Consider the following 27488-nt stretch of genomic DNA (forward strand, 5'->3'; position numbering starts at 1 on the left):
ATCAGAAAATGGTCTAGGCCAGATCAGGGTCTAGGCCCGAAACATCAGCCTTCCTGCTCCTATGATGCTGCTTGGCCTGCTGTGTTCATCCAGCTCTGCACCTTGTTGTCTCAGATTCTCCAGCATCTGCAGTTCCTACTATCTCTGATACATTAATTGGTCTTTGGTTTAAGTTGAGTTCTGCTCACAGATCTTTTCCGCTCAATGTCAAAAGGCATGTATGCACTTTTTACGTGACAGGATGTAATTTGATATCAAATCGTTCACAAATTGCGTCATTTCCCTAAAAATAATTACACAGCGTTCAAAGCCACTGTCCAATCCTGGCATGATTCAGCTTTACCCAAGAAAACTCATTTTGATAAGGATACATACAGTAAATGAATGTACGAACAGATGCAGTCCATGTGTGCAGGTAGTTAGTTTGCCTTCCTGGGTTCCCTGTGCCACATAACTTTGATCCAAATGAAGTAAAAAAAACTTGTCTAAACTGCTTCTACAACATTTCTGCTAAAAAGTCGTCTAGACTCGAAACGTTAGCTTGCTCTTTCTCCATGGATGCTGCCGCACCCGCTGTGTTTTCCAGCATTTTTTGTTTTCAGTGGTTCTACAAGATTGCCTCAATCAGGAAGCTCATTCCAAAACTGCAGCATTATGCTTGTTAAATTTTGTCCATCTTAACTGGTATGGAAATTAAAGTACAACTATAAAACCATGAGACATACGTGCAGAAATAAGCCATTAGGCCCATCAAGTCTGCTCTACCACTCAATAGGATTATGGCTGATCTGATAATCCTCAGCTCTCCTTTCCTGATTTATCCCAGTAGCCATTAATTCCTTTACAGATTAAAAATCTGCCTACCTTGAATAACTTATTTGTAGGAGCTTTCTTATAACAGGAGAAAGGAAATGAAGGGAGCATAGGTGATTTGTAATCCTTTCAATGGATTTTTAAAGAATATTTTACACAAACTGAGAAATTTCCCATGCAGAGTAATTAAACTGTTTTCTGTTCTTTTAAATTGCAAGTCTAGAATATAAGCCTTTCCATACCATCCGTCGCTCAATAATAGTGTTTACACTAATCGTGGGATTGTCTGGCATCCTCACACTCTGCTTGGTTTGTTGCTGCACTTTTCATGCATGACAGTCTGCCACAGTGAGGTGGCATTTGAAAGCTTTGCCGTCTCTTGTTCTTTTCTTACCTGCCCTCCTTCCGTTCCCATGTTGACCTTCTCTATCAAATAGCAGCACAGATCTGTGTACTCCGCTCAAGCTGCAGTCTCTGGCCATTAAAAATTCATGATCTTAAGTGAATGTTCGCTGTCGGCAAATGTATTTACCATGGCCCGATTTCCTACAGTTGCAACAATTAAAGGGGTGCAGGGAGGAGAAGTATCTTGGGATTGGCATTTCTAATATCTTTGTGTAACAACAGGATATCATATAAAGAAATGCCTGGTTGCATCTGAGCTCTCCTTCAATAAATGTGCAGAGTAGAGGCATTAGGAAATAAAATGCCTTTCTCGCGATAGGGCTCCATCAATATGTCTTCAAGCTGATAGAGCTAAAAGAACCCTCATTTACACTGAACCTGTTGGCTTAGCCATAAATGCGGTTGGTGGATTGCTGGTGAGCACTTTGTACTCTTCATAATCCCAGCTGCACGGAGGGACTGGGGCTGTGATAGAATGTTTTCTGCTGGACTGCAGTTATTGGCAACGCCACTGATGAGGGCAGCATCATAGCCCATGAGGGCGGAAGGTGAGTGAGTGGCAGCTGACTGATTGTGGCAAAAATTATCACATCTGCCATGCCAAAACTTGTTCCAAACAAAGGACTAGACTGCAACAATTTCCGATGTTAAATTTTAACTTAGTCGTATTTTCTGGGAATACAGCCAATATTAGAATCAGCCTCTAAATTTTGCAAAATGACACTTCCGGTAACTGTTAAATAGCCTATGAGCTACAACTTTAGAATTGCACCACATCTATTTTGAGAACAGGCCATTTAACTGTAATTGTAAGTGCCAAGTTGCAAAGGAATTATGGGACTGATTATAATTTGCACCTGCCTGACGTCACAGGTCAAACTGTGTGGATGTGTCGTTTGATCATGGTGGCCATTTGTGCATGGGGAATAGATACTTTGAGATGCATAGGGGTCTGGATGTCCGAGTGCATGAATCACAAAAGGTTAGTATGCAGGTACGGCAAGAAATTAGGAAAGCTAATAGAATGTTATCATTTATCAGGTGGGGAATTGAATATAAAAATAAGAAGGTTATACTTGTGGAGGGCAATAATGAGACCACACCTGGAGTGCTGTGTCTCCTTATTTAAGGAAGGATGCAAATGAGTTGGAAGCAGTTCAGAGAAGGTTTACTGGACTAATGCCAGGATTGAGTGGGCTGTCTTATGAGCAACATTCCCTTTAGTTTTCTTACTCCACAGACCTCTGAGGCCAATCCATGACAGTGACAGAGATGGATGCAGAGTCCTCGACTGTTTTTAAAGTAGACGTGCATAGATTCTCTAAACAAAGGGGTAAAAAGATATCAGAGGTAGTCAGGAATGGCAGTTTAAGGTTACAGTCAAATCAGTCACGATCTTATTGAATGGCGGAGTAGGTTTAAGGGCTTGAACAGCCTTCTCCTGCTCCTTGTTCGTCTGTTTGTATATTCCATTTCCGATGCAGATCATAGATTGAAATAAATTGCACCGTGACCTAATGACTGCCCAGTCTTTTCAAATTTCAGTGTTATTCTTTCTGGCCATAATGTAAGAAAACAACTGTATCTCTTGTTATGAGTATTTCATCTGCTTATTCTCCATTAGATTTAATATTCCACATTTCAATTCCTTCCCAGCATGCTGGAACATGCAGTGAAATAGCTCTTTAAGTACATGTCAGCCTCTGGAACATCATGGAACATCTTCAGTAGTGAGTGTCATTACATGCCAGCATAGCTGAGTCTGATATGTTTACTAACTATTGTCCACCCACTAATGCTTTTCAAGCATGAGGTAAGTTAAGAGGCTAGCCTGCATAAACTACCATGGCTGCTGTGGTGATTGAACCTGCGTTGTTGGTTTTATTTGGCACCACATACTAGTTATCTTACCAACTCTGCTGACTAAATCCCCTGACCTCAGCCCACACTTGGTTAGCCTCAGGCTGTACATAACCATTTGTCCCTCAGTACCAGAGACAGATGCCTGTGGTCCATTGTAGACCAAGGCTCCTTACATGTTTTCCAAAAAGAAACAATAAGTGGTGCTTAGAAACAGGAAGCCTTTGATGTAATTTCCCTCTCTTAACTCAGGGGAACTGAAGCTGCTTCCACCACCACCCTGGTAACAAGCAGTACTGACTGACAAAAGAACCTGGAACCTTGCTTATCTGTGTAGACCAACTTCTTCTGCACCAAGTGAGTCAGCAGAAGGATTTACGAGGAATTGGAACACAGCCAATATCAGCAGGATTCACAAGTCACTTTTCAAATAGGTACATTTGTAGACTATTCCTGAGCAATGCATGTCTGTCTTTTCCAACAAAGCTAAAACTTGACGTTGGTTTTCATCTAGACCTTGCAAATGTTTTGGCCTGATGAAGAAAAAGAGAAACTCCTTTACTAATGGACACAAATGACTCAGATTCAAGTTGACACAAGTCTACTCACTGCATGAATCAGACAAGACTCATGTTCGTAAGATTGGCCTGGGTTCCATTGAATAAAAATGAGTGGATAGGTGACGTTTGTGACTTGAGGATGATGACTTAATGTTTAATTGAGAAACTCAGTTGATGAAGAAAAGCCTTGAGAGTACAGGACACCGTCAAGGATGAAATAAGAGTGGACCCAAGAAACTACAGTACAATACTTATATTTCCCTCAGTTTAGAATTTATATACTTTTGAATAAAACATGATTATATTAAGATATGTAAATTATATAGTACTTCTGATGCTAACTTATTACTGCTCACCACATAAGAGCGAATAGAACAGATGATTAGACCTTTGAGCTTTGGGTTTCATGGTGAAAATTGCAAACAAGCCTTTGTCTTTGCTCTGCCTCAGCTCTATTATGAGACTAAATGAGAAGAATGGAATTGCACAATATTAAAGTGAAGAAGTTGCTGCAGACCTAATAGAAATCTGCATAGTAGACTTAGTGAGGAAGTGAATGGATCTCTATATATTTAGTTCAAATGTTTGACATTCAGCATTAGAAATTTTTTTAAAAATTGGGAAATGAAGAGCCTTTAAGTTGATTGATGTGAAGTTTTCATGACTATGGAGAAAACTAGCGATAATGATTGAGGCAAATGATTCACTAAGTGGGCAAAAAACAAACTACTGCAGATGCTGGAGATCCGAAATGAATTTTTTTTAAAAAATGTGCTGGAGAAAGTCAACAGATCTGACATCATTTGTGAAGTGAGAAACAGGGTTACTGTTTTGAGTCTGATTACTCTCCTTTGAAACTGGACCTAAGCAGTTCTGACCAGAAATGACTCTGTTTCTCTCACCACAGGTACTACTAAACCTGCAGACTTTCTGCAGCATTTTCTGTTTTTTTTCACAAAGTGAGCAGTTCAGTATGGGCAGGTTATTTGTCTTTCAAACCTCAAATCTTTTGCTCCATTTTCTCATCTTAAGCTGAAGGACCCAGCCTGTTGCATGGTTGGAATCTGATGAATCTTTCAAAATTGGCATTCTTTTATCTGGGGCTTGAATGAGCAAATCTTCACAGCTTTTCTGACAGGCTGATGATGATGCATGGCCAGTCTTCAGTCAATGTCAGGGAAAATTGTTCAATTGTGGGATCAGGGCAGTAAATATATTTCCAGAATTCCCTATTCCTTGTGCTTTTCCAGGCATTTTCCACCCTCCGAGATCCTGCTGAAACCCCTGACCAATGGTTTGCCTTGATGGCTGCTAGTCCTTCCTCTTAGTCCACAGGCCAGCTGCCACTTTCCACACGTTTTGGGCCAGCAACTGACTGGTAGGGCATGTCGATGAATCCCCAAGACTTCAATTCCTCCTGACGGAAAATTTAAGCCAACATTCAGTTTTCACTTCCCAGTTCCCTTCTTCACACTCTGAAGACAGCTTTTGGCTCACAAAAACCTCCTACACCAAACTCAAGATCTGCGTCCTCTTATGCCTCCTGGACACCTCACCCTCTAGTAAAATGCTAAGACATTATTCCAAGCGTTGTCCAAAATTAGAACAAGAACAACAAAGAACAATACAGCACAGGAACAGGCCTTTCAGCCCTCCAAGCCTGTGCTGACATATTTTGCCCTGACATATTCACTTATAGGATCCATATCCCTCTATTCTCCTTCCTATTCATGTATTTGTCCAGGTGCTTCATGAATGCTGCTACTGTGTCTGCTTCCACCACCCCCTCTGGCAGTGCATTCCATGTACTCACCACTCTTTGTGAGTTATGTTGTTCCCAAGGATTTGCGAACGATTTGTGCTTCAGTAATTTAAAACAGACTGGCAGGTGCTGATCTCTCTGTATTTAGGCCATAACCAGAGTCAGTTCTGATGCATGTTCAGTTGAAGGCTGGTGATGGTGGAAGTGAGAAGATCAATTGGTCTGGTCACTTCAATGGAAATGTTATTGTCACAGCAGAGGATGACGGCAAGGAGGATGGACTGGTCAGTGTAGTCAGTGCCAACGTTTCTGAAGTGCAAGCTAGCTGCTGACATTAGGTTGAGAAAATTTGGCATGTCCATAAAGTCTCTTACCAATTTTTATAGATGCACCATAGAAAGCATCCTATCTGGATGCGTCACAATGTGCTCTGGCAACTGCTCTTCCAAGACCAGAAGAAGCTACAGAGAATCATCAAAATAGCGCAGTGTAGCACACAAACCAGCCTCCCATCCACTGACTTCATTTATGTTTCCCTTTACCGTGGGAAAACAATCAACGTAATCAAAGACCCATCCCATCCCAGTTATATTCTCTTCCACTCTCTTCTGTCGGGCAGAAGATATAAACATTTGTATACGCCCCGTTGTTATCAGACTTTAGAATGGACCTCTTTAATGTTAATGTTAATCTCTCTTTGCTCTTTATCAGCAGCTGTAACACAATATTCTGCATTCTGTTCTATAACCTGGTGCACTTTTATAGTACGTCTGCTTGTAAAGCACGTAAAACAACACTTTTCATTGTAGCTCACATGACAATCATAAATCAAATAAATGAAACTGCACTCCTCTCATCACTACTTCTCATTTTGAACTTGGTGGTTCCTTTGGAATGGATGTATGTGGACTTCAAGTGCTGCTCATTTGTGTGACAATTCACCAGGTCACAGCTGAAATAAACAACACAGGAGTGAGTGGTGTTAATTGACAGCAGTGACCAAGCCATGACTTTTGCGTACTGCCATGAGCCTCCCTGCCATTTTAAAGAAAATGCTGTCCCGCATTTGTAGTAATTTTCAACTGTTCAACAGTGGGGTGTCTTAATTACAATGCACCTTTAAAGAAATTAGAGGTATGACATTTCCTCTGGCTAGACTGCTGGTAGTTAGTGAATAAATGGATATTAAACTGAGCCATTTAGATGACCAATTAACAGATTAGCATTTGCAGAACTGTAAATGGAAGCCATTAATTTACTACTTAAATCTGCAACACTTGTTTGAACTACACAATTATACAGTTAAATGAAAGTGGCTCTAATTATACACACTTCAATAAAATAGATCGTGAAATGGGAGGAGAAATTTCTACTTTAAAACAATATATCGTAATATCAGGCTCACATGGATCTCTCATTGTTAAATCACTTGTACAAATTAAATTTCTTCAAATCAGAAATTCAACAAATGATATGTGCTCAAATCAGATAATGGGATATATTTTCTTGTATATGTTGGTGGGTTTAATTTTTCAATATTAATGATTAAGAAATAATACAATAATATGTAAACCAAGCTGTCAAAATTCATACAGACCAAAGTTTCCCTGGAATTCTTCCCTGAATCACTCCACCTTTCCCTGTTCCTAAAAAAGGTCTTACTGCCTTTCTCTTTCATCATGCATCTTCATCCTGCTCACCCCATCATTACTATCTTCAATTCTGCCTGTCTTCCATTCTTGATGGCATCTATCAAATCTTCTTTGTCCTGTGAAGCACTTTGACACACAGTTCTCTGCATCACAAGTGTTACTGCTGAATTTTTTTTCTTATTAACAACTGGATTGCCAGACAGGATTATGCAAGTAAATCTGAAGTACGATTGTTTCAAAATCATGCATCAATGAAGCTAAAAGAGGTAGTGCACATTTTGATCTGTTTGTGAGTGACCCAAATAACTCACAGGAAATAAAAATCATACCAACCATGGGGGTTAGCCACCACAGAATAATCAAGCTGAACGTGACACAAAAGTCTGAAATGCTTAAGTCCAAAACCAAGTATTTGATTTTACAAGAATTTAATGCGATGAAATGTGAAAACAGCTAAGCAACAAAAGTTGTGCGACAGCAAGCACTTCATTGGACGACAAGTGGAGCACCTTTCGAAGTATAATGCTGAGTATGCAAGATCAATACATCCTGAAAACCAACAAACTCAGATTAAACAAATACGGCCAGAAATAGATTTTGAAAGACAACAAAAAATGTGGCCTAAAAGAGATTAATGAACAAATAAATGTGCCATAAAGAAGTGTGACTTTATGTACATGATAGAGATAGAGAAAGGATGAGTACGATAAAATGCAGAAACAGAAGTCAAAAGAGTTGAGCAGAAGGGCAATGAGACAGATGGAGGGAAGAACGGCCATGGAGGTTAATCTTGATAAGATTTCTTGCTGTTCTATATGAGAAAGAGGGAAATCCACAGGAGCAACAGCCACAGAAGATGTAAATACAGCAAAAACAGGGAAAGAGCCCAAAATAATTAACGTTCTGAATGATTACCTCTTCAAGTATTCACCGTAGAAGATATGAGTAGTTTGCCCTATCCAACAGAGATAGCAAAGTAAAATCAATGATTTTGATGAAATGGAAGATCCAGACAGACTGGTAAGGCTGAAAATAAAAAGAAAATCACAAGGGATCAATGCTATATATATCCAATAGTGCTGGAAGACCTTGGAGAAAATTTATAAGGCTTTGACAACCACTGTCAGGGAGTCACTGGGCTCTGAAGGTTGGAAATGAACTTATCGGGCACCCATTGTAAAATTATGAAAAAGATGGACATAAAATGTTCGTTATATAAGTTAGTTACATAAAATGTAACTTCAGACCCATTTGTCTTATGTCAATCTGAGTTACTGAAATTCAAGATGATTTAGAGTATGTCTGTGCTCATAACCAGCTAAACAGTTACCAATATAAATTCAGAAGAGGAAGGTTCTTCCAATCAACCTCCCTGACCTTTTTTTGTATTGAGCAATACACAATGAAACACTCGGTGACATATTGTAACCTTAGCATCCAGAAGGTGTTTAGGTGAGTTCTGCATAAAAGCAAAGCATAGACCTGTAGGGTTCAGCGGGAATGGATAAAGAAAAAAAGCTATGAGTCGACAGTGACAATTACCTGTTACAGGAGTATATGAATATTTGTGAACGGCGGAGTGGTTTGGAGACAAATATTGAATGGGGTGTCATTGATGTTAAAACCACAAGTGGAAAGGGTGAATGAGATTTAAAATGTAGTGAAAATGCAGAGAGAACAAAGAACACACAGAAACTACTGATTATCAGAAATCTCTTGGCTCAGATAATCATTGAGGGAAAATGGAATGGAATTATACAATTTTATGTTCTACCATTCGAAGACATCACAGTTGAAAGGGTTATAATTAGGTACTGAGCAGCCTCAAAATGGTTAAAAGTCAAGGCACCTCAAAGTGTCATGTGTCAAAGTGTGACACCTGAGAGATTTACATGTCAGGGAAGCCATACATCTGTCAGGAAACATAATCAACTTCACATGTTCTGGTACTTACCATCAAAATAGGTGAGTGACCAAATAGGAATGAATCAGGGAGCTAAAAAATATGAGTGTAATTTCTGAATGGCGATGACGTTGTATGCCATGACAGTCTCCTATCTCTTTCCCTTTAATTTTTGTATCCTTCTATGAACTGCAATCAGTGAAAATCCAACTTTTTTAAAATTCTGCTTTCCTTTGACGAATGATGGAGAGCTACAGGATTAGCCCAGTGCTGTCTCCTCCTCCTGGCAGAACAGGTGTCAGATCAGTTCCTGACTTAGCTACAACATGCAGTAGCAAACAGCTGGCAATGAATTTCAGGCAATAATTCAGGCTCAGGTTTCCGTTGACATTCATAAGCCACTCAAGCTGTATTCTCATATTTTATGATGTCTTCAGAACACCTCAATTTAAATTACAACTTTATAATTCACTGCCAGTGATCTATTGTCCTGTGCATAGTTATGCAACAATTATTTTGTCAAGTTGCACTGCTATATGTCAGTATCAAGTGACTTTTTATGCTTTAACTTTCAATGCTAATGACATTTTTGCTGTTTATTTGGTGAAGTGTAGCAAAAAAGCTACTCTATCAATCTTTGATATCCAATTTACATTATAGTAGAGACCAGAGGTAGCATTGTATTTTAAGAGAAGTGGGAGGTGTATTTTATTTTATTTCTTTATTCTTGCATGAAATGTTGACATTGCTGACAAAGCCAAATATTTTTTGCCCATCCCTAACTCCCCATGAACTGGGTGGCTTGCTTTGCTAATGGAAGTATGCAGTTAAGATTCAACCACATTGCTGTGAGTCTGGAGTCACATGCAGTCCAGACCAGTAAGGACAGCAGATTTCCTTCCCTAAAGTGACTACTGAGTTAACAACAATCCCAGTCACCATAGCTAACACTATATCTGAAATTTATTCATTAAATTCCACTAGCTACCTTGGTGAAATTTGAATCCAAGTTCCCGGAGAATTGGCCTAGGAATCAGGCCCACTAGCCCAGGCACATTACCACTACTCCACTGTCACCCATATTTGACTAGAATCACCACCACACAATATTGTTCCACTGAAAGGAAGGAATAAGGAATGGAGTCGAATGAGATGAAGACAAGAAAAAAAGAAGGAAGGGAGGGAGGCAGGAAGGAGAAGCAAAGGAGGAAGGATAGTAAGGCAAGGAGGCGAAGGATGAAGAAAAGGAGAAGAAAGGGAAGAAAGAGGGAATGAAAAGAGAGGAATGTCGAAAGCCATTTTACAACCAATGAAGAACTTCAGAAGCATAGTCAATTTTGCAAAGTAGGAAACTCAGAAGCCATTGGTTGATAGATATCAAGTGTGCAACTTCCTCCCAATTGAGGGACAGAAGTCTAACTGTCACCCACCTAAGACCACTTGCCAGGGGGTTTGGGATGACAGCTTTGTTTAACATGGGTCATGTTAAAGGGGAAAGCAGTATGCCACTCTCTCCATAAAATTCTGCCCGTTACTGTAGGTTAGAGTTGTTTAGTCAAGCGTATCCCAAAGGGAAAGCCAGTTTTAAACAAACACAGTCATACGTGGATTTGTTGGTACTAGACCGACATTTTGAACTATGCAAGGTGAGTCCGACCAGTGTGGCTCATTCACCAGTTTGGCTGGCTTTCCAAAAATCCCATGAACAGGTACATTATAATGATTGATAACGCTTTCAGCGATGTTGCTGAAAAGATAACTATTGATCAGACACTGAACCATTGATGTTTGTAGTCACAGCCACGGAAGAACAGAATTGACTTCCTCAACTGCTCTCTCTCACTGGACAGCATCGTGAAAAATTCGAGACAGACCATTCGGGAGAGATGTTAGGAAGTACTTTTACACACAAAGGGTGGTAGATATCTGGAACTCTCTTCAACTACTAGTAGTGGATGCTGGATCAGTTGTTAATTTAAAATCTGAAAGGTAAATTTTCATTAAGCAAAGGTATTAAGGGATATGGACCAAAGGCAGATATGTGAAGTTAGGTCACAGATCAGCCATGATCTCATTGACTGGTGGAACAGACTCGCAGGGCTGAATGGCCTCCTCCTGTTCCTATGTTCCCAAAAAATGTTGGCTGCCAAGTAACCATATTAAACAAGGCTGCCCCCATACCCCAGCAACCCCCAGCAATAGCTTTCTGCTGTCTGGTGACAAAATACAGGGAAAGTGCGGTGAAGAAATGACTTTGTATGATAGACAGAATTTTGGGCCATTGTTTTAAGTTTCAGAAATATTCTTAAGTCCAAAAGTAGGAGGAAAAGATCATCTCAGCAGTAATAAAGCTTTCACTAATCCACAAAAGCAATAAGCCTGAGGAATAGATTCAAAATATTTTATCATTCAGCATTGATCAACACATTGGACTGACTGACTGACTGACAAAGAAACAGTTGAAAGCAATGATAGGAAGCGATTGGGCTCGTGGAGATTTATCACTGATATGTTGCTGCAGAGTGGGCTGAGCCCAGCAGATAGCAACCCAATAGCTGTTCATTCTGGGCCTATCAGGAAGTGGTGCCCCATCAGTCGCCTTGCCTCCCACGGTAGGTAGCTTCTTACGGCTTTGTGACAGCAAAGAGTCACAGTTGTGGACAGTGAAAGAAAACGCAGAGATGGTCAAGATAGTCTGTGGCTAAAAGGAGGAAATTACCCCATCCATCCACTCTGACATATATCTCTCATAAGCTGCACTACCTAACACCCCAGGAGGAAATGCCAGTCAAAATGGTGAATGAGACACACTGGTCTGACTCACCTTGCATACTTCAAACTGGTGTGCAATACTACCAGTACATCCATTTCCACAGATTACTTTTTGCTTTAAACTAGTTTTCTTCCCTTTGAGATATGCTTTGTTAAATAGCTCTAATGCATGATATCAGCCAGAATTTTATGGAGGTGGTGACATATTGCCTCGTCTCCCCTGCTTGGACCCCACTTGGACTACTGTGAGTAGACCTGGGCACTTCACCTGAGGAAGGATATATTGGCCTTGGGAGGAGCACAGCATAGATTTACAAGAATGATACCAGGGCTTCAGGGTTAAGGAGAAATTATAGTAATTAGGCCTGTTTTCTCTAGAATTTAGAATGTCAAGGGGTGATCTGATCAATATCTTCAAGATATTAACATTAAAAGACAGGATAGTTAAAGATAAACTATTTCCCACTGTTTGAGAGTTCTAGAACTAGACAGCATCGTGAAAAATTAGGGACAGGCCATTCAGGACAGATGTTAGGAAGCACTTTTAAACACAAAGGGTTGTAGATATCTGGAACTCTCTTCAACTACGAGTAGTGGATGCAGGATCAGTTGTTAATTTAAAACCTGAAAAGTAAATTTTCATTAAGCAAAGGTATTAAGGGATATGGGCCAAAAGCAGGTATGTGGAGTTAGGTCACAGATCAACCATGATCCCATTGAATGGTGGAACAGGTTTGCAGAGCTGAATGGCCTTTCCTGTTCCTATGTTCCTAAGAAATGTTGGCTGCCAAGTAACCCATGTTAAACAAGGCTGCCGCCATACCCCAGCAACCCCCCAGCAATAACTTTCTGCTGTCTGGTGGCCCGAGGTATATGAAAGTGTCTTTTCTGCCCGTCAGTGGGTGGGAGTTTCACCTTCGAGATCTGCAGCCAATTTGATCAGCATACCAGCTCCAGCAGTCTCAGCAGCGCCAGAATACTATAGTGGATGCTGCTGAGACTGCAGCCAGGCCCTCAGATGAAGACACTAAGGGAACCAGGAAAGGAGACAGTAAAGACAGCAGATGCTAGAAGCTAGTGTCAATAAATATGGAGCTGGAAAAGCACAGCCAGTCAGACAGCATCCGAGGAGCAGCAAAGTCAATGTTTCGGGCTGAAACCCTTCATCAGGACAAGTCTTGGTTTTTGGATGGAGAAGAAATGGGGAGTCTGGTAGGGAGGGGCAATGATGGCAGGGTGGATTTTTTGTTGCCTGATGGGAAGTAGCAAAGGGGAAGAGGCGGTATCTTGGTGTGCGTTTGTAGAGGATTGCCCTGGTTACATACAATCACCATCGTGTACCCCCACCCCCAACCTCCAAAGAATATATCTCACCTTGTAACCAACCTGTACACTTCTGTCTGACTGCCCACAACAATTGTATGTTGGCAGGGGCAGCATAATATTCAGCGCCTTTGTCTTGTTAACAATTTCCCATTTATTATCTGGTTAAAAGTGTTGGGCAGGCTGTAGATTACAAAGGATGGATGGAAAGACAATGGGCTAGTTACCCTCTATATTTCGCGTTCCCTCTGACATGAACTGACATGCCAAGTAGTGTGGGGTGTAGAGTGGAGTTGATGCTATAAAATGCAGTTCAAATACTGTATCTGATCATAACTTGATAGTTCAATTTCAACCTTTGGACAGCAACAGCAAAATGTAACCCCTTTTGGATGAGAAATTTAGCGGTGACCCCTTCTGACCTCTGAGGTGGATGTTTGAAATTTTACCGATCTGAATCCTGAAATGCAAAGAGCGACTGGGTCAGTTGAGGTTATTTTCACTGGAGTTGAGAAGAATGAGGGAGAATCACATGGAATCCTATAAAAGTCTAACAGGACTAAATAGGTAAACACAGGGAGGATTTTCTTGATGACTGGGGAGTCCGGAACCAGGGGCTCAAAGGCCAGAGCCTGTGGAATTTTCTGCCTCAGAAAGTGATTGACAGCAAAACATTGAATATTTTGCAAAAGGAGTTAGATATAATCCTTAGGGCTAAAGACATGAAAGGTATATGGGGAGAAAGTGGGAACTGGGTACAGAGCTTGAAGATCAGACATGACCATGTCAAATGATAGAGCAAGCTCAAAGGGCCAGATGGCTTACGCTCATTTTACATCCTTCTATGTTTTGCATGGCACAGTTTCAAAGAAAAATTTCTCCCGTGCTTATATTCATTTCTCAATCAACATCATTATAAAAAAATTGCAAATCTTCTGACTATAATTTCATCACTATTAGTGGGATCTTCCTGTTCACAAATGTGTATTGACTGTGCTGCCAGAGGAAGTGGTGGAGGCGAGTACAACTACAACATTTAAAAGGCATCTGGATGGGTATATGAAAAGGAAGGGTTTAGAAGGACAGGGCCAAATGCTGGCAAATGGGACTAGGTCAGATTGGGATGTGTGGTCAGCATGGACAAGTTGGACTGAAAGGTCTGTTTCTGTGCTGTGTGACTCTATGATTCTATGTTTTCTAGATCAAGACTTCAAAAGTTTTTTTGTGGCTCCATGGTCCTTAAGGATGGCCAGATGTTATGACACATGTTTTGGGTTACAAGTTCTTTCCGTGTATCACTAGGCTGACAGAATCAAGAGATGTAAGCCTGGTTGATATCCCATTCATGACACAAGGTAACTCAGTCCAATATAAGTGAAGGGTAATTATTCAGAATGGCAGAAGGCATGAAGTAGTGATCTACAGTGATCTGTGCAAAGATTTCTGTTTACAATTTGCAATCATGATTTTGGTCTTTGGAATCAAAAGCACACATTTCTGAATGAATGACACCAAATTGGAGAAATGGTCAATATTGAGGACAGCTGCAACAAATTACAGGCACATTTTAATAAACCCACAGAATGGGTAAATGATTGACAAATGAAACTCAATGTCAGTGAATATGAAGAATAATAGGGAAATCACTAGGGAGGTGCAAATCTAGGTGGGGTGAAGGATCAAAGGGATCTTGGAGAACAAGTACACAAATCACTTTGAGTTGGGCCAAGGGTTAAAAAAGCTCTACAACAAAGCAAACCAAGAATTAGGTTTTGCCCCAAGAATGAAGGAAGTGAAAAGTAGGCAAGTTAGGCTGAGTCTGTAGTGATCCTTGGTTAGACTGCACTTAAGAGTTTTGTCTGCAGTACTGGTTGCAAGTTTATAAATGGGATACCAAGATATGGTGGCAATTACCATCATTGGGTGAATCAAGGCCCTTAAGTGCCCAACTATTGCTCAGTTACACCACCTGGGGAGGTCAAGTCCACCTGGAAGATCCCTGGAAGAACTGAGCTGTTGACCACTGTCTTTTTTTTAATTTCAAAAATATATTTTATTCAAAAAAATGCATTCAAGAGGCGACTAGATATAGCACTTGGGGTGAATGTGATCAAAGGTTATGGGGAGAAAGCAGGATTAGGCTATTGAGTTGGACAATCAGCCATGATCATGAAGAATGGCAGAGCAGGTTCAAAGGGCTGAATGGCCTCCTCCTGCTCCTATCTTCTATGTTTCAATGTTTATATCTTTATATACATACATAGTCACTAAAGCAATTCAGTACTTTAGACTGGTATATGAAGAAACAAATAAACATTGGAGTTTGATTCTATCCAGCAAACAAACTGAAGACATTTCCTCCTTGTACAAGATTATATTTACATATGTTTGAGGCACCGGGTTGGGACAGGTATCCAATAACTGAACGGGCACCCATTTAACTTTGGCAGTAGGACCTCAGACAGCGGTCTTTCCCCACTGTGCCTTGGCAGTAGCTACCCCAAGCTTTAGTGCATCCCTCAGCACATAGTCCTGGACCTTGGAATGAGGCAGTCTGCAACACCTGGTCAGGGTCAACTCATTGCTCTGGAAGACCAACAGGTTTTAGGCGCTCTGAAAATCTGTCAGCCCTTTGAATGGCTGGAGGTTCTTGAAGACAAGGCATCCTGACTCAGAGGGGCAGAAGCAACATATTGCAGCAACTGTCTGCCTGAGCGCATGTAAAATAGAATTATAAATGCCAGGGTGAGTGGAGATGGATTTGTCTCTGATTTTCCAGGTGGTAGGTGGAACTAACACCTCCATGTGAAACCCTTTTGATTCTGTTGGTACTGTGGCTGACACCAGCTAACTCATTTTACAATAAGTTGTACATGTCACGCAGCAAATGCAAAGTGCAAACTCCTTAAGACTCTTTTGAGTGACCACAATAGATCTTCAACAGGAATTGAAAAGCATATGAAAAATCACCTACAATATTAAAGTGTAATTTGGAAACCAGTACACCAACTACAAGATAAATCTGTTGCAACAACCAACACATGGTACCAGAGTGGACATTTCAGAACAAGCTATTGATGAATAGTCCAAGAATTAGATGTGCTCAAAACCTCTGTCCTCCATAATACGATACATCTGCGCCTTTCATAGGGATCTTGTCAGTAAAGATATACAAAACAAACCTATTTCCATCAATTTATTTTATTGGAGTAAATCTTTCACGTGAAACTAATACTGAGCGCTACTACACTTCAAACATTGCTTCAAACCAGATAGGACTTCAACTCAATTGGAGAGCTTTGAATCACTGCAATGTGCTGTACTGGGAAAAGGGGAGGGGAGGTTCAACAGAAATCTCCTTTGTAAATGTATCTTCATTTCGCAATGAAGAAATTAGAGAAATAGATAAATGAACACCTTCAGGGGGTGGCTCCAACTTGGAAACTTAATTGCCGGGAACTCATAACTGCTGGAAGTTAAAATGAAATGTAGCCTCGAACTCGATCCCCTGGTCAGAGAAGAAACGACCTTTTTTTACATAACACCTCTTCATTTTTTGAAAACTCTAAAAGTGCTTTGCATACAATCAGTTCTGTCAAGGTGCGGTGATTGATATCAAGTTGGCAGAAATGACAGCCATTGTGTCTCTCCAGTTGATATTTTCACCAGTTCAAATGTTTCTGCTGGGTACAGGTCGAGCAAGGAACGTTGGCCAAGACAACTTCATGCTCTTCTTTGAATAGTGTATCCATATCCATCTGAGCCAAAAGGAGGTCAGTGGAGGACTCTGCCAAATCCAAAATAGTGGTGCAATGCACTCTCAACTCTTAGCAGCTTTGTATTCTATTTATTTAACTAGCATTGGCAGTGTGGATGCTAATTTGCAATGCCATTAAAGATATGAATATATTATGACAGCAGCAATTTAATGATCAAAATTCCAAACACCATGACTTTACTAAGTTTACTAAGGAATAAGTTGCCACAAAACTCATTGTCTGATTGGGATATTACAGAATTGTTACAGTACAGAAGGCCATTCAGCCCGTCATGTCCACATTAACTCTCCAAATGAAGTGTCATGATTTGGTGCCATGCTCCCATCCTTTCCCCAAAGACCTTCACGTCATTGCTATTTAAATATTAGCCAATGCCATTTTGAATACTTCAACTGAACATGCCTCCACCACAATTCCAGGTGCTGCATTTCAAAGCCAGCCGCTCGGCTGCATGAAGACGTTTCTTCTCATATCATACACAATTCCGTTGCAAATCACTTTAAGTCTGCCCCCTTGTTCTTGGGCCAATTACAGCTGGGGACTGCTTCTCCCTCTCTTTTCTGTCCAGACCTCACATGGTTTTGAAAACTTCAATCAAATTTCTTATTACCCTTCTCTTCTCCAATGTCCTGGCTTCTCCAAATTGGAGTTTCTCATCCCTGAATACATTTATAGTAAACCTCTTCCGCACTCTCTCCAATCAGTTCATATCCTTCCTACAAAATATGATACCCATAACATAATACATCAGCTGAAATCTAATTAATGTCTTGTATAGATTTATCATAGCCTCTCTAATTTTTCATTCTTGCTACTATTAATAAATCCTATGGTACCAATAGTACAAAGAGGAGTAGAGCATTAATTTAAAACAATTCACTGATTTACACATTTTGCTTCTGCATGGTGTTATAACCAAACCATTGAATAAGGTTTCCAAGTTATTTACAGTTCTAGATGAATACTCCAAATCATGAAGCTCCTGGGTGAGAAGGGATGAATTAGCTGTCCTTCCCTTGGTTGGTTGTCCAAGGTTATTTTAAAGAGGATTCCTCCCTTCTGGATGCCTTTCTCCCAGACCAGACGAATTTATGTTTTGAAAGGAGACAATTTAATCCTTCCCTTCATGAGTGAACTCAATTACTCTTAATTACTAAATACAAAAATAACTAATGACACTAGCACCTACACAGATTCGGAATAAGACATGAGTCCAAAAAAAATTCAAAGGTATAGGGATCTGACTGTTTGGTGGTTTTTGTGTAGAGAAAATAGCAGAACTTTGGCCGTTGAACAGTTGATTTCAGGACTGGCTGTTGCAAGTTTATTGAAATCACTTTGCCCTGTTTCCTTCTGCCTTGCTGGCTTGTTGGCTTTCACCAAGCAGAGTGATAGCATTATTTTACCTGCAATACAGGGTAATTAATGGATGGTTCTTGACTATGACCTTCATAGCCCACTAGCACTTGAACACAGCCCAGTATAAGCAGATGTTTCAGCTTGCTAATACACCTCCTTTTACAAGCATACCTTTTTGCTTGAGCACACAGAGGCTAGGGTTGCAGTTGGTTTTTAACCCCTTTCTTGTATATTCATGGTAGAGTAAAACACACAAAATGTCTGCAAGAGGTGGTTTTCAGCTGACAGGGGAAAGATAGACGGGATCCTTAGTACCTCTTTCTGTTACGCCTCTGCCTCTGTTTGAAGTTTCCCTTTTGCTTTGCAGGTGTGACATTGTGTGGGTCCCACACAAGACTTTGCCGGAGAGCAGTGTTTATTTCTCATCTACAGCAGTCTCTTCTTCTTTAAAAAACCCACATTTTTGGAATTAAAAGTTAAAAATGTCCATAGCACTTCGGGATTCAAATCTGTCATCATGACAATGGCCTATCCCTAATTTAAATATTTTGTCCATTTGTCTTGACTCTCTCAGCAGAAAAATTTGTTCTGATATGTATCCTACCAAAACCTGTAAGCTGCAGGGACCAAAACAGAAGTTGCTGAAAAGCTCAGCAGGTCTGGCACCATCTGTGAAGGAAAAAACAAAGCTAACGTTTCGGGTCCGGTGACCCTTCCTCAGAACTGATAGTGGCTCCCTATTTTCCCTATTTTCTGCATATAAATTGAACTGATAGTGGCTGGGAAAACATCAGTTTATATGCAGAAAATAGGGAAAATAGGGAGCCACTATCAGTTCTGAGGAAGGGTCACCGGACCCGAAACGTTAACTTTGTTTTTTCCTTCACAGATGGTGCCAGACCTGCTGAGCTTTTCCAGCAACTTTGTTTTTATTCAATCTATCTTGTCCAGACTGACCCAAATGCATCCAGATGCTCTTTCTAATCCCATCTTCCTGCACACAACATATAGCCCTGCAGCTTACAGATTTTCCCTTCTGATTATTTCTTCACAGATGCTGCCAGACTTGCTGAGCTTTTCCAGCAACTTTGTTTTTATTCAACCTATCTTGTCCAGACTGAGTTGTTAACAACTATTCATCCTCCCAGCCTGATCATTAGCAACTCCTTCGTCTGTCCAACTGTCTTTCTCTCTCTTTGGTATCTATCCTATCGTTTACTCCCTACCCCACCCACCTCCCTATTTTCTGCATATAAACTAATGTTTTCCCAGCCACCATCAGTTCTGAGGAAGGGTCACTGGACCCGAAATGTTAACTTTGTTTTTTCCTTCACAGTAACTTTGTTTTTGTTTCTGATTTACAGCATCCACAGTTCTTTCGGTTTTTATTAAGATAGGTTGAATGCACTCTTCTGCTCTGTATCATTTCTATGGTTCTAACTCGTTAACATTTGAAACACCTTGATTAGATCAGCCAGCAACCTTCTACATTCAAGGGAATACAAACCAAGTTTGTACAATATGACTTCATAACCTCTGAGGCCCACACCTTACAATCTGTCTTCCTTCTTGTTATCTGCGGTTTTTGTGACCTTCAACTTCAGATCATCAAGTTAGCACCTTTTTTAACATTATAGGGTCTTGCTATGTGGAATTGTGCCTAGATTTCCCTGGTAAGGAATTGTCTGTGCCCTATGCCTTCATTTGTAATGCCCTTCCATCAGGAAAGTGACCAGTTCAGCCAGGCTGGTTAGATGACCATACAACAGTATGTTCCACCTTTGTGTTATTGAGAAACCAAAGTGAAAGGTCGTAAGCAAAATCATAGTGCAAGGCAGCGCAATGATCAGAATATAGGCTTGGATTTCACAATTTGGCAATTGTACGAGGAAGGGGAGTCTGAGTGAGGTGAAGAAGTCCCACTTTTTTGAGATATTTGAAAACAATGAACTTGAGTATCGATGAGCATGCAGGGAGCAGGAAAATATACTTGGAACTTGGAAGCAACATGAGTGGAAAGTTCAGCAAAGCATTAGCGCTGGTTGTAAAAAATAAAATGTGCCAGCATGAGAACAGGAGATTCAAATAATGGAGGTGGGAGAGGATATGATCTATTTGCAGAAAGAGTACCAGTTGATGTTGTCAGGAAGAACGTGCTAAAATGTGTTGAAGTATGAGAGACCTTTGTACCCACAATCCTTTCCCTTTGACAAGAAAGACAAAGCTCTAAAGGTGCAATGGTCAGTCTTTAGGCTAAGCTTTGATCAGGTGCATTAGTGATCAGAAAATTTAACACCATCTAAAACAAGCAGTCTGACCAGAATCACACAAGTTGTGACTATACCACCAGCCCATCTTTTCTTTCTGTTTAAACCATTTATGTAACTCTTGAACATCTGCTGTCATTATAACAAACAAATGTTTCTCAGACATGCTTTTGTAAAAGGTTTCATCTCCAGCGATGCTCGGGAGAATCTGTTGGCCAACACATGTGAGAAGTACTAACTAACCATAAATAACATTTTAACCAGGTCATGATAGCTTGACTTTTTAAAGGGTTTCAAGTGCTCATGATGAGTCGGCGCCTTCTGGTCATCTGCAACTAAAACGCCCACATTGTGATTAGTTTCCCAGCAGCTTCAGACAACCGAGACTGCCAGGAGTTTCCATTACTGAGCCAGTCCCTTGACTGAAAGTGCTCTAAATTCAGATTATTACACAACCTCTCCAGCAAAGAACAGTCCCATTTCTACAAAAACCTCAGTCTGCAAATTTTGCAAGAATTTATTAATGTGTTATGGCAATGCTATTGTACATAGATCAGCGGAATATTTCACACAGCTTTCAGCGCTCCTGCTGCCAATATGAAGGTCTTGTGTGGCTGTAATTTTACTTTTGAAAGGATTTTTTTAAACAAATAAATTCAAATCTATTTATTGCACACTCAAAAGAGTTTAGGGACTCTTGCCAAACGTCAGGTCAGTGATTCTTGAGAAGATTTATCTCACTAAACATTTTCTGGTGAAATGAATAGAATCTCCTTCCCAACAAATGACTGCTCCTTTCCTTTTCCAGTGCAGGTTTGAGCATTTCGTAGTGAGATGACCACTATGAACAAATTATCTGGTCATTATCACATGTTTGTGGGGTTTCGCTGTACACAAATTGGCTACTACACTTGCTGCATTTCAATAGTAACTTCATAAAGTTACTTCTATAGCCATATCATATTTTGGGTCATGTTGAGGTCATAAAATTTCCCTATTTAAATAGAATTATATATTCTCTACTGCAAATAGAAAGAAAACTGATTAGTAATTAAATATTGACCATATTTATGAGACCATTCTGTTTTGTAAAATGACACAGGGCACAGCCATCTGGAAGTACAGGAAAGGACGTGCTGTAAACTGAGATTGTTGGGTTCCTCTGCTTCATTTCCATTATTCCCTTTCTGGTTTTCCCTTTCATACAATAACTTGTAATTAAGAAATTAACCAACTCACAGGCCTCTGCACAGGAGGTGCGTGATTCGCTGAAGTGGCTTACTGAGCCTCCAATTTTCATATCATTTAACCATAGACAACTTTTGACTGTAATCATGGCGTCGCCAGATGTAATGTAAAGTCACCAAGTTAACTTGAAGGTCACCATGCCGCAAGGTTGAGGAAAGGTTGAGAAGGATTGTCCTTCACAGTGACTTCAGCTACGTTGTTGGTATCACTCTGCATCGCAAGCCAGCCCTTTAAGCAACTGAGTTATTCAGATGTAGATGGGTCCAGGACTATGTGCTGAATGATTCAGTAAAGCTTGGGCAGCTGCTGCCGAGACACAGTGGGAAAGACCACCATCTAAGGTCTTTTTGCCAAAGTTAAATCGGGGTCTGTTCAGTTATCGGACCCTACCAGTATGTCAAATATATGTAAAAACAATAATACACTAGTAAACAATACCTTTGGTTTCATAGAATGAGAGAATCCCCACAGTGTGGAATCATGCCATTCGGCCCATCAGGTCCACACTGACCCTCCGAACAGCACCGGACCCAGAACCACCCCCTACCCTATTGCAGTAACCCTATATTTCCCATCACTCATCCACTTAGCCTGCACATCCCTGAACACTACAAGCAATTTAACATGGCCACTCTGCCTAGCCTGCACATCTTTGGACTGTGCAACCAGAGGAAACCCACACAGACACAGGGAGAACGTGCAAACTCTGCACAGACAGTCGCCCGAGGGTGGAGTCAAACTGGGCCCTTGGCGCTGTGAGGCAGCAGCGCTAACCGCTGGGTCAAACTCCAATGTTAGTTTGTTTTCTTCATATGCAACTGTACAAACCAAACTGCTTTAGTGACTATGTGCATTTATTTTATGCATAAAGTACATTTTTGAAATTTAAAACATTTCAGATATAGATGGGTGGTCATGGATGTACAGAGAAGGAAACCAAGGTTGTTCCTGCAGTATCCAGGAGTTGAGGATTAACCTGCTGGACATTACTGTGAGTGAAAACCCATAAGCAAAATCATTGGAGCATTAAATCAAATGGTGGATCACTAATTTTCTTTGAGCACATTGGTTTATTTCTTGCAATGCTGTTGGAGGTGGGAAAAGAAGCTGTTTAATTTGGTGGAATGGGGTGGGAGTAATTCATGTAATGAAATCTCCAGGAATATATCTAACTAGAGCAACCCGAGGAGAAATTCAAATGGAAGTGAAATACTGCAGATGCTGGGAATTTAAAATAAAAACAGAGCGCTGGAGTAAATCTGGCAGCAACTGTGGGGAGAGAAACAGAGTTAATATTTCAAGATCAATAGGACTCTTCTTCAAAACTGAAGGGAAACGAGGGAAAGAAGTGAGATTTCTACTGTTGACCAAGGTGGGGAGGAGCAAGTGAAACCAAAGGGAAAGGTTGGCGAAGGATTAGATGGTGAGGCAGATTAGAGATCACTGGTGTAACAGAATAAAAGGCAAAGCAGGGTTTTGTAGAAGAGAGAGAGATAGGTCCACGGTAGGTATTACTAAGAGAATCTTTAGCTATTTTTAATTCTGAAGAAGGATAACCAGGCTTAAAATGTGAACTCTGTTTTGCTCTCAACACATGCTGAGTTTCTCCAGCACTTTCTATTTTTGAATCGGTACATATCCGGATCAGTAATAATGATTAGTTGAACTTTTGCAGATCAACAATTACTGGTGCAAAACAGACAAAAGAGCGACAAATTTAGCAATGGGAAGGCCCCCACTCCACTGCACTTTGTGAATGATCACCCACTCCACTGATAAATTTGGCAGGATCTTCTTTTAGCATATGCATCACTGAAATTTTGAAATTCATCTTCAGAGCACATTTTCAGACCTAAATTAATTTAAAGACAGTGGAGCATGTGTAAGACTACTTTTCCAGGCCACAAAACACCCTATTCTACTGACGATAAAGCAGTCACTGAAGAGAAAATGCCTTTGATAAAGTTCTTTTTAAAAGCTTAGCATATTGTGGTGCTTGCAACTAGGAGCTTTCATGCCCTGGTTATGACTCCAAATTAAGAATGTTCCCAAAACACCAAGCCCCACCAGGAGCTTCTCCCATTCCTACCCCCTCTGCCGGACTCACCTCCAAGTGGCCTAAATCAGTCAGGCCTTGGTATTGAGAAGCTGGCTGTCCCCAACTTGCCACAGTTATGATCACAAGCCCAACAGAGCAATTTGGACAGTCCCCAGGACCCCTGGCTTTGGTGTACCTTGGACACATCCCAGGCAGATTGCTCAAGACTCAAATTTAAGCCTCAACACCTCAGTTACATTTGTTTGACGAAGGTTACATTCATTCTGAGGAAGGGTCACTGGACCCGAAACATTAACTCTGATATTTTTTCTTCACAGATGCTGCCAGACCTGCTGAGCTTTACCGGCAACTTCTGTTTTTGTTCCTAATTTACAGCATCCGCATTTCTTTCGGTTTTAATTTTAGTTACATGGTTGTGTCACAGCCATCATCTCAGGCTTTCAGGGAGAGCGGAGCAGCCCTGGCACACTGTATCTGCTTTATGAATGAGTCAATTACAAGTAGATTCACAACTTTGCATTGTATGACATGCGAGCGAGCCCAGCTTGAGCACTGCTGTACACAGTTGGCCAACTTGGTTGAATTCAATCAACTGTGAGGGAGGAAGTCACTCTATCTACCCAGGACATTAAATTACTTTTTAAAGTGAACAGTTGACATGTTGCCAAGGTTGCATTCATTTATTTATGTGACCTGCATCACTGGGCCACAATTAGTCATAATCCCGCACAACTGGAAGTTCTTAAGTGTAGACCAAATTCCCCATTAACCATAACTCATGTGCAGCCTTAGGTACAGGAGAACTTGAAAGCTGCATAATATTACCTTGATTACCATCAATGTCTGCTGCACTTATACAGTCATTTAAAAGTTTTCATTCTCCCCTTTAGCATTTTCTGCAATTTTAAATGTTATAGATTCATCCTGTGATTTAGTTTTGCCAGCTTAATATGTGGCAAGCATACCCAATCAAGTGTGAGGTGGGGACTGTGACCATGACTCAGATTTCATTTTGCTGCTGACAAGACTTCGTTAAGAACCACCATTTGTTGATATCTCCACATGACAAGAAACTAAAGTAAGCAAGGGAGAGCGATAGGTTTAAAAATGAAGTCTTGTATTTTAGAACCTGTCAGGCAACCCACTTGAAAAAACAGACCAAGCGACTACATTTAGCAGAGAAAGAAAGAACAATATCTGGAGCCTTCTATGTTTCGCAAAGCACCTCGCAACAATTTGTTCACTTCCAAAGCATTGTCACAATTGTGTTAGAAGAAATGCAGCAGCTAATTTGTGCACAGCATGGTCCCATAAACAGCAGACAGATGCCTAGATAATGAATGTCATCTGTGTATGTATAGAATAGATGTTTGTCAAATGGTGGAGGTGCAGCATGTAAATGCGAAATAGAAGGTGGGAGGAAAGGACGGATATTTAATAGATGGGATGTAGCTAAGATTGGGTGTCATGTTACAACCCTTGTAATTCTGCATTTAACCTTGAGTATAGGGTAAATGATACGTGAAGCTAGAATTTTAGAATTGGAGAATGTTTTGCCTTGAGGTTAGCTGACAATTTGGTGATTATTACAGAGCAATTCGGTCGTATTGATTTGGCAATGTTTTTAATGTAGAATGATGAACATTCATTTTGAAAATTTATGATTCAGATCTAGCTTCAAACGTGTGTGTCAATCTGATTGTGTTGAAAACAGCTGAAATTATATTCAGAACTTCTTGAAATTTTAACTTCATGCAAGCAAAGACTTTATGATAGAATCAGTATTTCACAGCTAGACAATACAAACCATTTAAGTTGTGCCAGAAAGGAGGATGAAGCAAAGATATGGGCATATCATAGAATCATAGAGTTTTACCAATATACCAACTAGCAGAAACGGAATATCTTCTTTACCCTGTCAAGTTTGTTCATAATTTTTGAGCATCTGAATAAGATCAGCTCTTAATCTTCTCTGCTGCAAGGGGAATAAGCCCAATTTCTCTCATCATTCCTTGTATCTGAAATCACTCATTGCTGCTATCATTCTAGTAAATCTCCTTTGAGCTGTCTCCAGGGCTTTAACATCCTTCCTTAAGTAAGATGCCCAAAACTGATCATATTATTGCAAATGTGATCTGACCAATGAGTTGGAGAGGTGTAGCATTACTTCCTTGCTTTTATACTCTATGCCTCTATTTATAAGCCCAAGGATCCTATAAGCCTTCATAACGACTGTTTCAATTTGTCTGGCTCTTTTGAGACTGATGAGTGTTTTTGTCCAGATTTAATTATGCACATGAACCCTGAGGTCCCTCTGTTCCTGTAGTCCCCTCAGAGTTGTACCATTGATATTTTTCTTTATGACAACACTGGGTTTAGTTCTACTGAGTTATTCATTGTCAGGGTGAGGGTGGTTCCTTGTTCCCTCGAGAATGATGGTCAACATTAAGAGATCTTATGCCGGTGTGTGACACAAGTGTCCTAAAATCCATTTTTCAGTTCTATGAAGAGATACTGGCATAATAGGGATCACTCCTTCATGCCAGTAGACTGTAATATGCCTGCTAGTGTGGATGACATGTTTCCATGTCTCTTACTTAAGAGTCTGCTCAAGGTGTTCTACTCTAGCTTGGGTTGGAGCAGGCATTGGCTCCTGAGATTCTAGTAAATACACCTGACCAAATGCAATGCCACTGATTGCCATAAGCCTTCCTGATATCTATGAACAGTGCCTGGTCTGTAGATACTGTTTGATGGTGTGTCCTCTGCCACTAGTTAGAGATAAAGTCACCAGAGTCCCACTCTCTTATTATAGAGAGATGATCACTGGTGAGATTACCCTGACGATCCCCATGCCTCAGGCAGGGGACAAGGTTGAGGAGGCAAGACCTTCACCTCAGCTGGTGCAGGATTGGAACCCACACTGTGGTGTCATGTTACATCACAAACCAACCACCCAACCAGCTGAGCTACCCACCCCCTGCTCTATCAACAATCAGCAGATAATCCCAAGGCAGAGCGAGGACTGAGCAGGTTTGGTGACAGTGAGCTACCTCAAACATCCCTTACCCAGTATGACACATTGGTAGAAGTGGCAATCGGAAAATGTATCATGTGTGGTCATCTGGGAAAGTACCCACATCCTAATATCTCCTTCATGTGGTTCAGTGTCATATTTTGTTCAGCAAATTCTCTTGTGAATCACCCTGTGACAGTCTACTATTTTAAAGATGCTATGGTATATCCAGCTCTTTTGAAAGTTAGTCTTGAATCTGCTTTTATCACCTTTTACAGAATCATATTCCATGGCCCACAAAAGTTTTCACTTTAATTCAAATGAAGTGAGAGGAAATTCAATAGTAGAATCATTGGTGCCAATAGTCTTCTGCCTGGTTTCAAAGGAATTCTTTCTGTTTTTGAAAAAAAATGTGCCATCAGATGGTTTATATCTGACTAGATAAGTAGGTGGGGCTACACCTTTGACAATACAGTACTCCCTGAGCTATTACAGTTTAGATAAAGTGCTTACATTTATAGTCAGGATTGAAACCACAACTTTCTAAACTGGAGATAACCATTTCTCCCACTGAGTCAAGAGTAGGGAGGGATTTCTTGATGGTCCCTCGTGATGTAATGCTGAAAATATGCAGGGCTACCCTTAAAATTGCAAATGCTCTGTTAATCAGCTTGGAACAGGTCCACATTTATGTTATACATGTATATGAT

At 40.5% G+C, this 27488-nt stretch overlaps 1 protein-coding gene across 3 annotated transcripts in view; it reads left to right on the plus strand.

Annotated features, from left to right (window-relative positions):
- mafa (v-maf avian musculoaponeurotic fibrosarcoma oncogene homolog a (paralog a)) overlaps positions 1–27488 on the plus strand; it is a 337038-nt gene that overhangs the window by 171400 nt on the left and 138150 nt on the right. Inside the window, exon 2 of one of the 3 annotated variants that reach the window (XM_048606086.1) lies at positions 22603–22694. The exons of the other annotated variants lie outside the window; for them this stretch is intronic. Within the exon in view, the coding sequence (XP_048462043.1) occupies positions 22603–22678 (76 nt within the window). The 3' untranslated portion in view covers positions 22679–22694. The remainder of the gene's footprint in view (positions 1–22602; positions 22695–27488) is intronic. 3 annotated transcript variants of the gene reach the window in all.

Source organism: Rhincodon typus, chromosome 15 (genome assembly GCF_021869965.1).
Source record: "Rhincodon typus isolate 14 chromosome 15, sRhiTyp1.1, whole genome shotgun sequence".
Taxonomy (NCBI): Eukaryota; Metazoa; Chordata; class Chondrichthyes; order Orectolobiformes; family Rhincodontidae; genus Rhincodon; species Rhincodon typus.